The sequence below is a fragment of the Lipophrys pholis genome (genome assembly GCF_963383615.2).
Source record: "Lipophrys pholis genome assembly, chromosome: 5".
In the NCBI taxonomy this organism is placed as follows: Eukaryota; Metazoa; Chordata; class Actinopteri; order Blenniiformes; family Blenniidae; genus Lipophrys; species Lipophrys pholis.
The window spans coordinates 8,382,989-8,396,587 of NC_137628.1; the positions used below are offsets into that span (position 1 = coordinate 8,382,989).

Sequence of the window (13,599 nt, forward strand, 5' to 3'; positions counted from 1 at the left end):
GATGAAACATCCACACGATTTTTTTTTTTTTTTAAACCCGTTTAAATAATTTTCATACATTTAAGGATGGATTTTAGCAGGAAATTTATGGACTGAAAGGTCAGAAAAATCCCATCTGAGAGGGAAGTCAAGACTAATCTATAGTGGCAGTGATGCAGAAGGTTTGAATGGGCGGACAAAAAAGGTAATAATACAGATCGTATTGTTTGAGGCCAATAAAAACAACTTCGGAATTAGTAAAATGTAAAATCTAGCGCCACCTAGAAAAATCCCTTTTGGAACTTATATTTGGTTTAATGGCATTTGAGGTTGTGATTCAAAATTTTAATGAGGTGTGATTGTCTTTTTCCTTTAATCAGCTGCGATCAGATCCAGCAACCTTTAACTGGACGAAGCAGGATAGAAGAGATTAACTATGATAACTTCTCCACCTCCACTCAATCTAAATTAATCCAAGGTAATAGAAAAATCCCAATTTACACCTCATATGTAGTTTTAACAAAAGTCTGCAAATGTTCTGTATTTTCATTGACAAATTCAGCTCCTTTTTAGCGCCGATCTCCCGCCACATCCTTCTCCTTCAACAAACAACAGAAAACAAAAAGCACTGTGAAATCATTTTCTTTTTTATTAAAAACATTATTGCTAGTTACATAATCCATTCATAAATGCGAATGTGCAACTTTTAAGAGCCAAGGCAAAGAGATTAAGGTGTAATCCACAATCTTTTTTTTTTTTCCCCCATTAGTGTTCCAGTATCCGACGACCCGGCTGCAGGATTTTGCTCAGCTAACTTTTAATTAAGACATAAACTGAATATTTTCAATCAAAATGTAGAAAAAAAAAATGATTGCATATGCGTTCACCCGAAGCACCCAAGAACAATTAAACCCAAATCAATATAAAAAAAAATAAAAAATACACACAAACCCATTAAAATTAACAAATATTCTCTCGTATATATAGTTTAAATGTGCTTTTTAAAAAAAAAATTTCTCCTCTTGTCTAACAAACAAATCCTGGTCTTTGCCTCCGTGCACAGATTTTCTTTCTAACACTCACCCTTGCGCCCCTCTATCCTCTGCTCACAAAGGCAACTTGTTAATTTTGAAGAAAGTGGGATGAAAATAAAATGAAAGGGCAGGAAAAAAAATTTAAAATGAAAAAAAAGACATTTTACCCCCAACATAGTGCTTCTTTTAATCATCCACTCAGTATCTACATCTCAATCGGCACTAAGAAATATGCATTTGTCTACAACAAAAGTGGTTGAAAACAAACGGTAAACCTCAGTGAAGCTGGAAAATACCTTAAAAAAACAAAAACCAATCACAAGAATTAGTTCCTAAGTTGATAAGTTCACATATTCTTGCAGGGTTGAAAGCTGCAGAGTTTCCTCCCGACACGTTACCCATCAGAGCGACCCTGAATGAGCAAGGCACTCCTGTTTGTATGTACACATTCAAAGCCCGCCCACCGACTCTGCCGCTCTCCCACCGGAGCCGGCGAGCGTCGCGATGCTGCAAACCGGGTCTGCACAAATGCCATCACAATCAAACACAGAAAAACAAGGCAGCGGCCCCGTTCGGCTCAGCGGGTGAGAGTTTTCAGTGTAGCTGCTCCAAGGGGCAAAAGAAATTTGAGAGAGAGAGAGAGAAAAAAAAAAAGAAGAACCTCTTGCATTGAGGACTGGCAGTCGCAGCAGTAGCAGTGTCATTTGGCACAGATACGGCACATGTACGTAACTAAGAGTACAGAGTAAAGCAAGTCGAGAGACGACCACGACCAGAACTGAAGCAGAAGCCTTAAACGTCTAACCAGCGAGATTAACATTGGTTTTCATCGGTAGGAAAGTAGTTGGTTTTTTTTTGTTGGTTTTTTGTTTTTAGTGTTTAACCATCAGAGACAAAAATGACACATTCCCTTGATTTGTTTAAAACAGAGCAATAATCCCTCATGTGTTAACTCGTACAAATACAAAAGTAGAGAGACGTCGGGGTGGAGGAGAACATTCGTGGTGTTTAGTAGTAGTAGTAGTGTTTGCGTGGAGATGTAGTGGTTGGTCATCGCAGAGCGGGAAGTGGTCATAGTGTCACGTCGAGCCGTCCACAGGGAGCGCAAAAGATCCACGTCGGCTTTTCTGAAACGAAGGAATGTAACAGAAAGAGAGGAGGAAGAGGAGAAGCGGCGAGAGAGGAAGTCGAGGAGAGGGGAGTTCAGTCCCGTCGGTGGCGTCGTGGTTTCCACCCTCCGTCGGTTCAGCAAGGGCAGTAGGTGGGCGGAGGCTGTCGTCTGGTGATGCACACAATCAGTTTTTCTGCAGCAGAAGAAGAAGAGTGAGGGAGCGGCTCGAGACGAGTTCAGGTACCATCCGTTCATTCAACAACTCGTCTTGATCTGGCTCATGGAAACGAGCCACAATTTAGATTTTCTACTCTTTGACTTTTCATAAAATAGCTTTGGAACACAGTCAAACTTTGGTTCACTCACTTTTTCACACACAGAATTTTCAAGAATTCTAAAAAAAGAGTCAGAAATCTCAAGGTAAATCTATGAGCTATTAGATTATAATTCATTGGAACTCAGAGGGAGAAAAATGTCAAATATTCCTTAAGTATATACCAAAAAATACAGAAGCATAAAAAACACATTTGGGACCCATTCAAGAATCTATATCCTCCATAACATTCGCAGGTTGTTTTCGCCATAAAATATATCTACGAAGATCAAAATAAAATGCTTTATTTTTAAGAAATAGACGGAATAATGGAACAAATAATATCTGAAAACCAAGTTTGACTGTAAAGTTCAGTATTTTGCAAAAGTTTTAGTCAATAGTGGGAATAAAAATGCTCTTTATATTTATTATCGATAAACGTATAGTTTGGGCGAGACGCTTTTCTATTGTACCGGCTGTAGGTACAATGAGTTATCCAACTATCTTTTCATATATACATAGTCTATTATTTTGTGTGCAACCATCCTGCCTGTCTTTTAGTATTTGTTCAATGGTGAGCTGCTGTGATGACTGAATTTTCCCACGTGGGATTAATGAAATCTGATAAAGTATATATTTTTATTTCCAAATCATGGCATAAGATAAGATCAGTCCAAATATAAAAGACTTTTTCAATTTTGAGTTTTTTTTTTACATTTAAAGCGAAAGTAAGTACTATTTTGAATATATAATTTAATTACTGCATTCCAATTTTACTTTAAAAAGTAGTTATTGTTTTCTGGAGAAAAATAAGAATAAATTCTGACTCCTTTTTAAAAAAAAAAAAAGCCAGATCAAAATAAATAGCCAACAGATGACACACACAACAAAATACAATACAAACACAACAGTAGCTTTGGGGAATCACATCTTCCACAACTAAAATAAACGTTTCACCAGCAGGGGGCGCAAATACAGCAGTCCCAATACAGAACAATGGCAGTGAGCTGTCAAGCACACAAATAGTCACAGACAGTGTGAATGTGCAGCTATGACCGGACCGAGGCCGTGCGGTGAGTGGAGGAGGAAGCAGCCCGTGGGACACACATACCATGCGCTCACATGCAGTGTGACACTGTGGGTGTGGCCTAACCATCGTAAGAATCCATTAGAGGCAAGGAGGCCTGCCTCTCCCCATACATCCCTCCCTGAGAGAGAGAGAGAGAGAGAGAGAGAGAGAAAGACAGCGAGAGAAAGAGCGCAAGAGAGAGTGGGGGGGGGGGGGGGGGAGCGAGAGAGGCAGAGAGTGGGAGAGAGAGAGAGAGAGAGAGAGAAACAGGGAGGTAGAGGGAGAGAGAGAAACAGGGAGGCACAGGGAGGGAGAGAGAGAGGGGGGGGAGGCAGAGAGCGGGAGAGAGAGAGAGGGAGGCACAGGGAGTGGGAGAGAGAGAGAGAGAGAGAAACAGAGGGAGGCACAGAGAGCGGACGAGAGAGACAGAGCAGGAGAGAGAGGGAGGAAGGAAGGAGATAAAGAGAGGAAGGGCCCAGAAAAGACACAAAGGATAGAAGAGGTGCACAGAAAAGTAAAAATAGGAGAGAGAGAGCGAGGAGGTGTCAAACAGCAGCAGAGGAAGTCAAAGGAAACAAGTGTTAGAAAACAAAAAGAAAAGTTAGTCCAATGTTAGAAGTTACGTGATGTCAGGAGGACGAGGGGAGGGAAACACCCGACACCGGTGAGAAGTTATGTGCGAGAAACGAACCGAGCGCTGCGCTCTAAGGAGACGTGCATCGACATGCTGCCTGTGGGTGTGTGTGAGAACATGTCCATTCACACGGTAACGCTCCGACCGCTCACACACTGTGCTGCACACAATGAATCACTCTCCCTCTGTGTTTCTCATGTTTTTCATCACAGATCGCCAATCGAGGTTACATCAAGGAGCAGCGCCGACGTCGCCGTAATTAAGTGGAATTCCTGCAGAGGTGAAGCGGGAGCTATGGCAGCTTCTTCTTCTACAGTCAGGTTGATGAGTATTTGGACATGGAAACATTTGTCAGGACTTCAGCTGTTTAGGGTTCCAGATAAAAACAAGCTTTAAGTTGCAGCTTCAGTTTGAGTGTGTTTCTGTTCTAATCAGGCTACGTTTACACTGCAACTTTTTAACTGAAAATGCGTCATTTCTGTATAAAAAAAGGTTTTGCATTTACACGGCCACGTTCTGAAAACAATGTCAGTTTGAATGGAAACGGCAGAAACACTGAAATCAATGCAGTTCTACCGTCAGGCCAGTAGAGGGCACTGTTTTTTTAAAATAATGAAACCACACACGCGTGCGAGCAAAGAACAACGTGTAAAACAGTAGCTGCATTATCACCGTCTACACAGAGACGCAGTTCGAGCATTTCTAGAAAGTTGCGTTCCCCCCCCGATTCTAGAGAGACGGAGCACTTTTAAAAAGTTTTCCCTTGAGCCATTTTCAGTGACACCGAGCACTTCGTCTTGTAAACAGACGCCCAGAACACGTAAACGTTGTTACAACCCTACCGCTTGTTTTCAGAAAGTTACAAGATCTCACTGGGGTTAACATCAAACTCGTCTTCAATCTTCTCAATGACCCTTCTTTTATTCTCATCCAGTTGTTTCTGATCTATTTCTCCGAAAGGGGCTTCACACTTCCATTCGTTCACACTGAGCTCACCAGTTGCTGTACGCAACAGCTTGTTTGATCACACTGAACGTTTTCTCTCTTTGATTTTCCAGCCTGGTCGTCGGCTCTAATGAAACCTCTTTGGACTTTAAACAGAGTTTTTGTCACCAGATTCCTAAACCACATGAAACAAACTTCAGACCTCTTATCTGCTGCTTCTGATTTAAATAGTGAGGAAGTAACACAAGAGATGAAGGTGGAGGGCAGATGTTAAAAAGTGATATAATTTCTACACTATTGGCCTGGTTTGGATGTAAAAACTTGAAGCTGCACTTTAAGCACATTTTGACGGTTTTGTTTCAGTTTAAAGCTGATAATTGTGTCAATGTCCAAATATTTATGTCCCCGAGTGTTTGATCGGCAGTCCTAAACCCCAAATTGTTAAAAAAAAAAAAAACAACTGATGGAGAAACTGTATTTGTCAAAACACCTCATATGTCTATATAATCAGCTTCTTCTGTTACTCTATTGGGGTTAGGAGACAGATGTATAAAGAGCAGAGTCTCTGTTAGGAGTAAGATGAGTCGTATTAAAAAGGCGCATCATGCAGTGTGAAAGCAGTGAAAATGTGTGCGCGCTAACCTGAGCCGCATCTCTGTCAGCAGGTTCGAGTGTGTTATCCAGAGTGTTCTTTCTCCCGCTCTGGTCCAGTGTGGAGTAGGCATCTTGAAGAGGAGCCACACAGAAATCACATTAATCCGGCGGCGCAGTGTGTGTGACGATAAAACACGAAATCTCAAAGAAAAACGGCCTCATTCATGTCACACACACACACACACACACACACACACACACACACACACACACACACACACACACACACACACACACACACACACACACACACACACACACACACACACACACACACACACACACACACACACACACACACACACACACACACACACACACACACACACACACACACACACACACACACACACACACACACACACAGTTGTCACACTTGCCTGGTCCCAAGTCGTTCATTGGAATCATTTCACGCTCACTTTTGCCGCCTGTGCATTTAAGAAAAGAGCCCATATTAACGTCACAGTCTGTTATGAATAAATGCTTCAGTTGTTTCACAGTGTGAAGAGATTCTGCAGCCAAACATAGAAGCATGTAGGTGTTTTCACTGAGACAGAGTCAGTATACATTAGTGTAGAATGAATGGAGAGAAGCATAAGAAGGCTTTATTTGTGAAAATATTACATTAGGAGTTTATAAATCTATTTTCAGAGGACATCCTGTTGACAGGATTTGGAGCATTTATGACGAAAACTCAACGCAGACATCAACATGGCTGGTTGCAATGCTTCGAGGAAGTTAATAGTACTTTATTAGCAAACAATATATTATATATAAAGGGAAGAGGAATTCCAAAGATCTAAATATCATTTTCAGACAAAGCTTCACAGACTTGTAAAATCTTGGGTCAAAATGATGTAAAATATATACATTTGTTGATTTATAAGAAATTTCATGTTTATTTGTGACAGATGACGCAAACTTAATGAAACATTTCACAGATTGTAATGTAATACGACAGGCAGGCAGACTGTGTGTTCTCTGTTTCCATTCACTTTCTCTTGATGTCTTGTTTTTGTCAAAATTACATCTGCATTTCTCTCACAAACTTTGTTGCAAGAACTTGAAAGAAGGAACTTTACTGACGCTATAATGACTTAAACTGAGCCAAAAATAACTGCAATGTGGAAACAAAGGATGAAACTATTTATTGCATCATCCTGTTCTACTGTGCTACTGTGATTCACTGACCTGGTTTACGGTTTTTATTCACTCTTTTTCCTTTTCCTTGCACTGTCAGAGCACCTTTTCTAATCATTTTGTAGATAAGGTGTATTTTAACTTTTTAAAATAAAATAAAAAATACGATTAAATAACACACATGAGTACATTTCATAATTTCCTTAATGATAACCCCAGTTATGCATCACTTGTCATGCACGGTGTGGCAAACCAGTAAATGTTACGCGCGGAAAGCAGGCTGAGACAAATAAATAATTACTCTGAAGGTTTTTCTATGTTCAGCTTATGAAGTGCAACACAGACAAAGTCAGAAGGAGTGGTCCAAGATCAGTGTGTTATTTATATATATATGTGTGTAAATTTAACAGTGATTTCAAAACATCCGAGTCTTTTAGAACTAGAGGAGTTTTGCTGACCTTTATCAATGAGGGGCAGAGTGCTGTCCTCGTATCCTCCGTTGGCCCGGTTGTTGTTGCCGGGGGGGTTAAGGTTGACCATGAAGTCGGTCTTCTTCCAGCCGTCCTTCTCCAGAGTGCGCCGCAGCTCTTTGTAGCCCCACACCGTCTGCAGCACCATGCCCGCCCCGCGCACCTCCCGCTCCGAGCGATTCCTGCGGGATCAGATTGAGAGGTGCAGCTTCAAGGAGGCTGTGGACAGAAGCCGGGCCTGGCTGAGTTCGTCACTGAGCACTCACCCGTCCTTGTTGATGAGCACCAGTCGTTCGATTCCCTGCGAGGCCCGCAGCGTCTTGGCTGCTTCCAGACTGGATCCCAGCACCTCTTGGAGCGTGCTCAGTACGGAGACCACCGTCTCTTCTGACAACGCCCGGACAGGCTGGCTCTGACCGCCGCCCGGCAGGTTGGCCACCAGGTGAGGCACCGCATGTTTACCTGAACAAACACAGGGGTCAGTGGGAAGTCCTCTCTCGCATCCTTTTATTTTTTTAAATTTGGTGAAAAACAATTTCAAAACCACACATCCAACACAGAGCAACAAACAGTGAAGATCTGTTCATTTTACTACATTCGTCAGAATTCACTCTACTTTTCTCCTCATTGTTGTTCAGCTCCCATTTTTCCTTTTCTAGCATTTGTGCTTATGTGGTCATGAGAGAGAGAGAAAGAGAAACAGACAAAAGCAAACGATGAAAAGGGCAGAAAACAGAAATGCATCCTGTTATTCTGTCCTTTGTCATTTTCTATTTGTTCCGTCGTCGCTCCCTCCAATTCACAGGACAGAAAATCAGAAGCGCACAGGAAAAAGAGAAAAGGACAGAGGAGATGGAGAAAGAACTGCTGGCAACAGTGTGTACAGTAAACCGTTTAATGTGAAGAATAAACTCATCGCACTGAAACACAGACCTCAGAGTTCAACGTCTCCTCATCAATAACTACAAACTCTACTTCCTGTCCCGCGGTTCAGGGTCAGCAGCCTCTCTGAGGGGCTGAAGTCTCACCTAGCAGATCTCTGTTGCGGGCGTCGATGGCCAGGTTACGGAGGGCTCCGGACATGGCTCGGACCACCCGGTCGTTGCCGTGGGCCAACAGCTCGGTCATCATGGGAAGGCCCTTCTCCTGACGCAGCAAGGCGCGAATGTATCGCCCATACTACGACAACATAAAAAACATTTATGATGCTTTATTGAGACTGAATGAATTTAGTTAAATTGTTTTACTGTGAAAATGTCAGAAGTGGGTGATTTTCCCGCTTTGGTAGTAGAGATCAGAAAGAGGACTGATAAAAACGATTATTACAATTATTCAAGACTCTAGGTGAGGCCTTTTTGTTTTTTGAGAGTCTGTTCAAAGTCAGGACAAAGTCAAAGTGCAGGCGAAGTGAGACCAGGAGTGACAGGGTGTGTTTCAGCCGCTCTCTTCTGGGCTTTCCACAGCAGATCAGGAGATCTGCATGTTTGATTTGGCACAAGTTTCCACACCAGATGCCGTTCCTGGCACAACCTGAGCAGTCGGAGTTCAAGGACTCACAGCGGTAGGACTCAAACCACAGGCTGGCTTCGCTGGCCTCGACGCCACCGTAGCGGCTACCACTGAAGCTGGAGCTAAAAGTGATTAAATCCAAAAGAAAGAAAAAAAAACCCTTCTAAATATAAAAATCACGAGAGCTTTGAGAAAACTGCATTCATTCCCGCAGCAGTCTGAGCTTCAGTAGCTTGAATGCTCTCTTCATCAAAGGGACTTGACCGCGGTGAAGCTGTTGCTGATTCACTATTTCACCTTCTTTGGATCATATTTGCAGACCAGCAATGCCCCACGAGTTATAGTTTTGGAGATGTTTTGATACAGCCTTTTTTTCAAACACTTTATTTTCCAAAATAAACTGTTGTGTATTACCAGTTTCTACGATAAAAAGCTGTCTGTGGTCATAACGTTCATGAACAGTCAAAAAAGTGGGGAAAAAAAAAAGGTTTTTGAGGTTCCCACTGGGTGTCATCACATAAACCTATTATCAAGTTAAAAGATTGCTGTATTATCTGGACTATAAGTCGCTGTTTTAATTGTTAGCTGGTAAACCTATTATCAAATTAAAAGATTACTGTATTATCTGGACTACAAGTCACTGTTTTAATTGTTAGCTGGTCATGGACTTATAACGTGAAGCAACTTGTATATCACGATATACTGGTCGATACAAACAGGGAACCACTAGATGTCACTGTATGACAACAGAATGCTGCTACAAAACCACAGAAAACCAAAGCATGCAGCAGCAACTGATACCATGATGAAGAAAACAAAGAAGGCTAACCTCTACCTGGATTATCAACTCTGCCCTTACATGTAAGCATGGAAATATAAACGAGACTTTAACACCAGTGCAACTTTTAACCCACAAAATACGGGAAAATGTCCAAGATCATTTTTTGTTTTGTCGAGGTGCGTGCATGTGAAAATACCAGTGTATGATGTGTGTTATGAATTTATCAATGTTGCAGTGAAGCGATGGCGGTTCTTACAGTCCACCGTCCTGCACACAGGTTCTGCACGGCTCCAGCTGACGCCTCCAGCACGGTGGGGTTTTTGGACTCCTTTAGCAGCGAGGTGTAGATGCGGACAACCTCTGGCTGGAACAGCAGCTCATAGCCTTCAGGAGGAGACGGGAAAGTGCATAGAGAGCTTGTCAAGGACAGCCATGGTGATGGATGAGACGGGAGGAGCAGATACAGTGGGTGGGGGTGGAAGGGTTTGGAGGTGGGTGCATGTTATCTCTTCAGTACAGTAAATCCAGTAGAAAGATGCCAGTACCTTTAGCAGGTGTGGTCCTCTTTGGAATGTCTATTACATCTGCAGCTGCATCCTCATCTTTTCTTCCTGTAAAGCAAACATCAGTATTCAAGTCTCAGGGCCCATTTATATGAAGTTTCTCTTGAAAATGCAGTTTAGAATAGTTTCACGTTTACACGGCTACAGCAGAAACACTGAAGACAATGCAGTTAGCTGGTGGTTGTTTTATATACTTGTATACTTGGTACAAATAGTAACAATGGGAGTACACAGACATTTATAGGGACAGATGATCAAGTTGGATTGTCATTACAGTGACTGTCAACTATAAAACTACCAAGTCCCAGGAGAATATGGACTGGGAGTCATGACACTCCGGAGGAAAACATTGTTTTTGTTTGCCTGCTTGTCATTGAGTGTTTCCAGAAAGTGTTGTTTTCTCCCATTTACACGATGACTGAGCCCGGGTGTTTTCAAAAAGTTCCACCTTGAGAGCCGTTTTCAAAAAGTTGCATTTTCATTTGAAATTGTCACCGTGTAAACGGGTCCTCAGAAACACAACGAAACAATCTGATATTGTCTCTGAGTATAACATTTAAGAGTAAGCATATTTCTTCTGTGTTGGTTAGCTAATACACTCAGGGGCAAACACATGTTAAAGAAAAAACAAATGCATTTTCTCTATTGGGAACCATAAAAAGCGTGCGTGTTAGTGTGAATTTAGTTCAGCTATTCTACTGCTGCTCACACTAAACCTCCAAGCAGCTGAAGCACAATGCAGGCGTACAGAGGTAAAGGAAGCTTACCTTTGGAAAACCACTCATCTGCAGCCCGGCCGAACAGCGCGGGGAGGAGAAGGAAGAGAAAAAGAAGAGGCGAAATGGGAGGAAGAGAGCATTTTTGAGTAAAGGAAAAAAAAAAAAAAAAAAGCAAAAGCAGCCGTAATGGAGCCACCCAGTAATCATGTGTTTAAATCCCCACGACTATTCAGCCACCACAGATCCAGCAAAGTCCCAGCAAAGTCACATGCCAGTAAAAAAGGCCAAATAAAGCAAATGGATGAACACACCAGCTGGTAATATTGAAGATTCACAAAGATCTGAACGTCAAACTAATCAGTTTATAGCTGCGGGAAACCTCAGAGCAACACATTAAATAATCCTTAATATTTAAGTTAAAATAAATAGGAAAAGCACTTCCATGACCAGAATGCTTATGAATGGATCAGAAAATGTTCTTATCCTTCGATAAGTACTGTGAACTGCAACTTTACCAACTCCTTCCATCACATGAAACAAACACATTCAATTAACAAAATTAAACTAACATAGCTAATAAACTTTCCTTTGAAGTTTCAATATTGAAACGAAAACTGTACTTAATGATACATAAAATTAATAACCACAATAAAGATTTCACTGTCACATAACAGCAAAAGTGTGTTTGGACCCATTTCTAAATAAAGCAGCGACAGTCACAATCAGTTAATTACAATAATATTTAAAGCATTATTGCAGCTAAAGCTGCTTTCTTGAATAATCGATGATTAGAAAACGTTCACAAAACACACTTTTATTTGCATTTTATAAAATTTTCCAATGATGTGCTTTTTGGGGGCTTTGTGAACTCTTTAAATGTAGAGAAAGTGCTAAACTTTAAGCGTGTTTCAATCCAATGACCTGTAATATGAAAATACAGGCATTAGCAGTGACACAAACAGGCTTGCCGTTTTATTGCGTGGAGTGTGCATATTTTCCCTGCACACGACTCAGTAAATGTGAGTGTGCAAGCAACCAGGGGAACCAGCCCATTATATTTATGTTTGTTTCGGACTCATTGATGAAGGTACTGAAAGTAAACCACAGTGAACAGCATTTTGCATCGAGTTCTACATCGTTAGTCCTAATGTTATGGTCGATTGGTGGTGGTCGTGCAGCATATGATGGACTTTATTTGGTCTACAATAGATGAACATTGTTGACATGTTATTATTTTATTCTAGGATAGTTTCTCAAACAAAGAGCTCTTGTACATTAACTGAGAAATGTTTACTCTGCGCAAAGAAACAATATTTTTTATCGAAAACATCTAAAAACTGAGGACGAGGGTGTAACTCGGAAAAAAAAAAAAAGTCAATACTGTCTGTGAAACCCAAATAAAGCAGCTGAAGGAAGGATGACCTCCGAGGGAGATTTTTAACATTCCTGTGCAACAGAGTGGTTTTGTTTGTTTTCGTGTGTGTGTGTGTGTGTGTGTGTGTGTGTGTGTGTGTGTGTGTGTGTGTGTGTGTGTGTGTGTGTGTGTGTGTGTGTGTGTGTGTGTGTGTGTGTGTCGTTATCGCAAACAGTGGCATCACTCTGAATCCTCCTGAAACTGCCTGAGTAAATACTCTCTCCCGTCACACACCTTTGCCCTTGCGGGAGCTGAAGCAGCCGCCCTTCTGGCTGGAGGGGGCGGGGCCCTGGTTGATGGGCATGGTCTCCTGGTAGCGCTCGCAGCCGGGTATTTCACGGTGCACGTGATAGGACAAGTTCCTCAGCAGACACACGCTATTCTCTATCAACTGCAGAAGCAAAGGTTAAAAATTACTCACCTCTTTTCTCGTATTTGAATATTACATAACATCAGTTATTCATGTTTTCTTAACCCGAGACCATAATTACAACAATTTATGATGCTTGAAACTTTTAAGTTTGTACATTAAAAGTGAGACAATTCTCCATACCAACTTCCTTAATTGATGCAGAATCTTTAATAAAACAAAAATAACTGAGCTTTCCATCTTTACTGATCAGAAGTCAAAACGCTTCAAGCGGTCTGACCTGCACTCACTCACCTTATTGTCCACATCTTTACAGTCGATCTGGGACTGGACGATGTACATGAGCGAGTCGACCAACCCTGTGCACTCCCTCAGCTTCCTCCTGGCCTCACTTCGCTCCGAACTCACATTTCTTGAGAAGTGGAGAAAGCAGGACAAAGCACAGATTAGTGAGGCAGCTGAGGGGGAGAAAAGGAAAGAATGAGAGTGGTGTTGAATCTTCCGGATTACAAAGACTGCAGAGTTTGACGAGATCAAATTGCATCTCTGGACTCGGCCCCACTTAAGAGATCAAACCAAACCGGATGGTTGGAAAACGGAGACCCAGGAGAATGACGTAGGAGGGATCAAATAAAGAGGAGAAAGTCGGTGGTGGTGTGACAGACACACCCTCTCAGGACCGGTGACACTTTCCTTCTCACAGCAGGGGGCGCTCATTCCCCTTTCCCCCTCAGAGCAGGCGGCTTATTCATATGCTGCAGAGGGCAAACATTTGATAATAATAACCCCCAAAAATGCAGACTAAACTGAATCGGGACTGCAGCACCACTCAAAGAGCCCCAGTTTCCAAAAAGAAAGAACTTTTAACTTTTGCAGGTGGAGCTCCTGCTGGTA

The 13,599-nt window shown here is 41.9% G+C and overlaps 1 protein-coding gene across 7 annotated transcripts in view; it reads right to left on the reverse strand.

Annotated features, from left to right (window-relative positions):
- Positions 1-605: 605 nt before the first annotated feature.
- The window catches only part of ctnnd1 (catenin (cadherin-associated protein), delta 1), a 36,670-nt gene continuing 23,676 nt past the window's right edge, over positions 606-13,599 (reverse strand). For 4 of the 7 annotated variants that reach the window (XM_080464156.1, XM_080464159.1, XM_080464158.1 and 1 more), the window contains 11 exons: positions 13,000-13,117; positions 12,570-12,726; positions 10,185-10,250; positions 9,896-10,023; positions 8,378-8,528; positions 7,616-7,811; positions 7,338-7,531; positions 6,120-6,167; positions 5,728-5,810; positions 3,549-3,645; positions 606-2,317 (listed from right to left, as the gene is read on the reverse strand). In XM_080464156.1, the coding sequence (XP_080320282.1) occupies positions 3,586-3,645; positions 5,728-5,810; positions 6,120-6,167; positions 7,338-7,531; positions 7,616-7,811; positions 8,378-8,528; positions 9,896-10,023; positions 10,185-10,250; positions 12,570-12,726; positions 13,000-13,117 (1,201 nt within the window). In that variant the 3' untranslated portion in view covers positions 606-2,317; positions 3,549-3,585. The remainder of the gene's footprint in view (positions 2,318-3,548; positions 3,646-5,727; positions 5,811-6,119; positions 6,168-7,337; positions 7,532-7,615; positions 7,812-8,377; positions 8,529-9,895; positions 10,024-10,184; positions 10,251-12,569; positions 12,727-12,999; positions 13,118-13,599) is intronic. The other 3 variants (XM_080464162.1, XM_080464157.1, XM_080464161.1) reach the window with 1 other exon arrangement.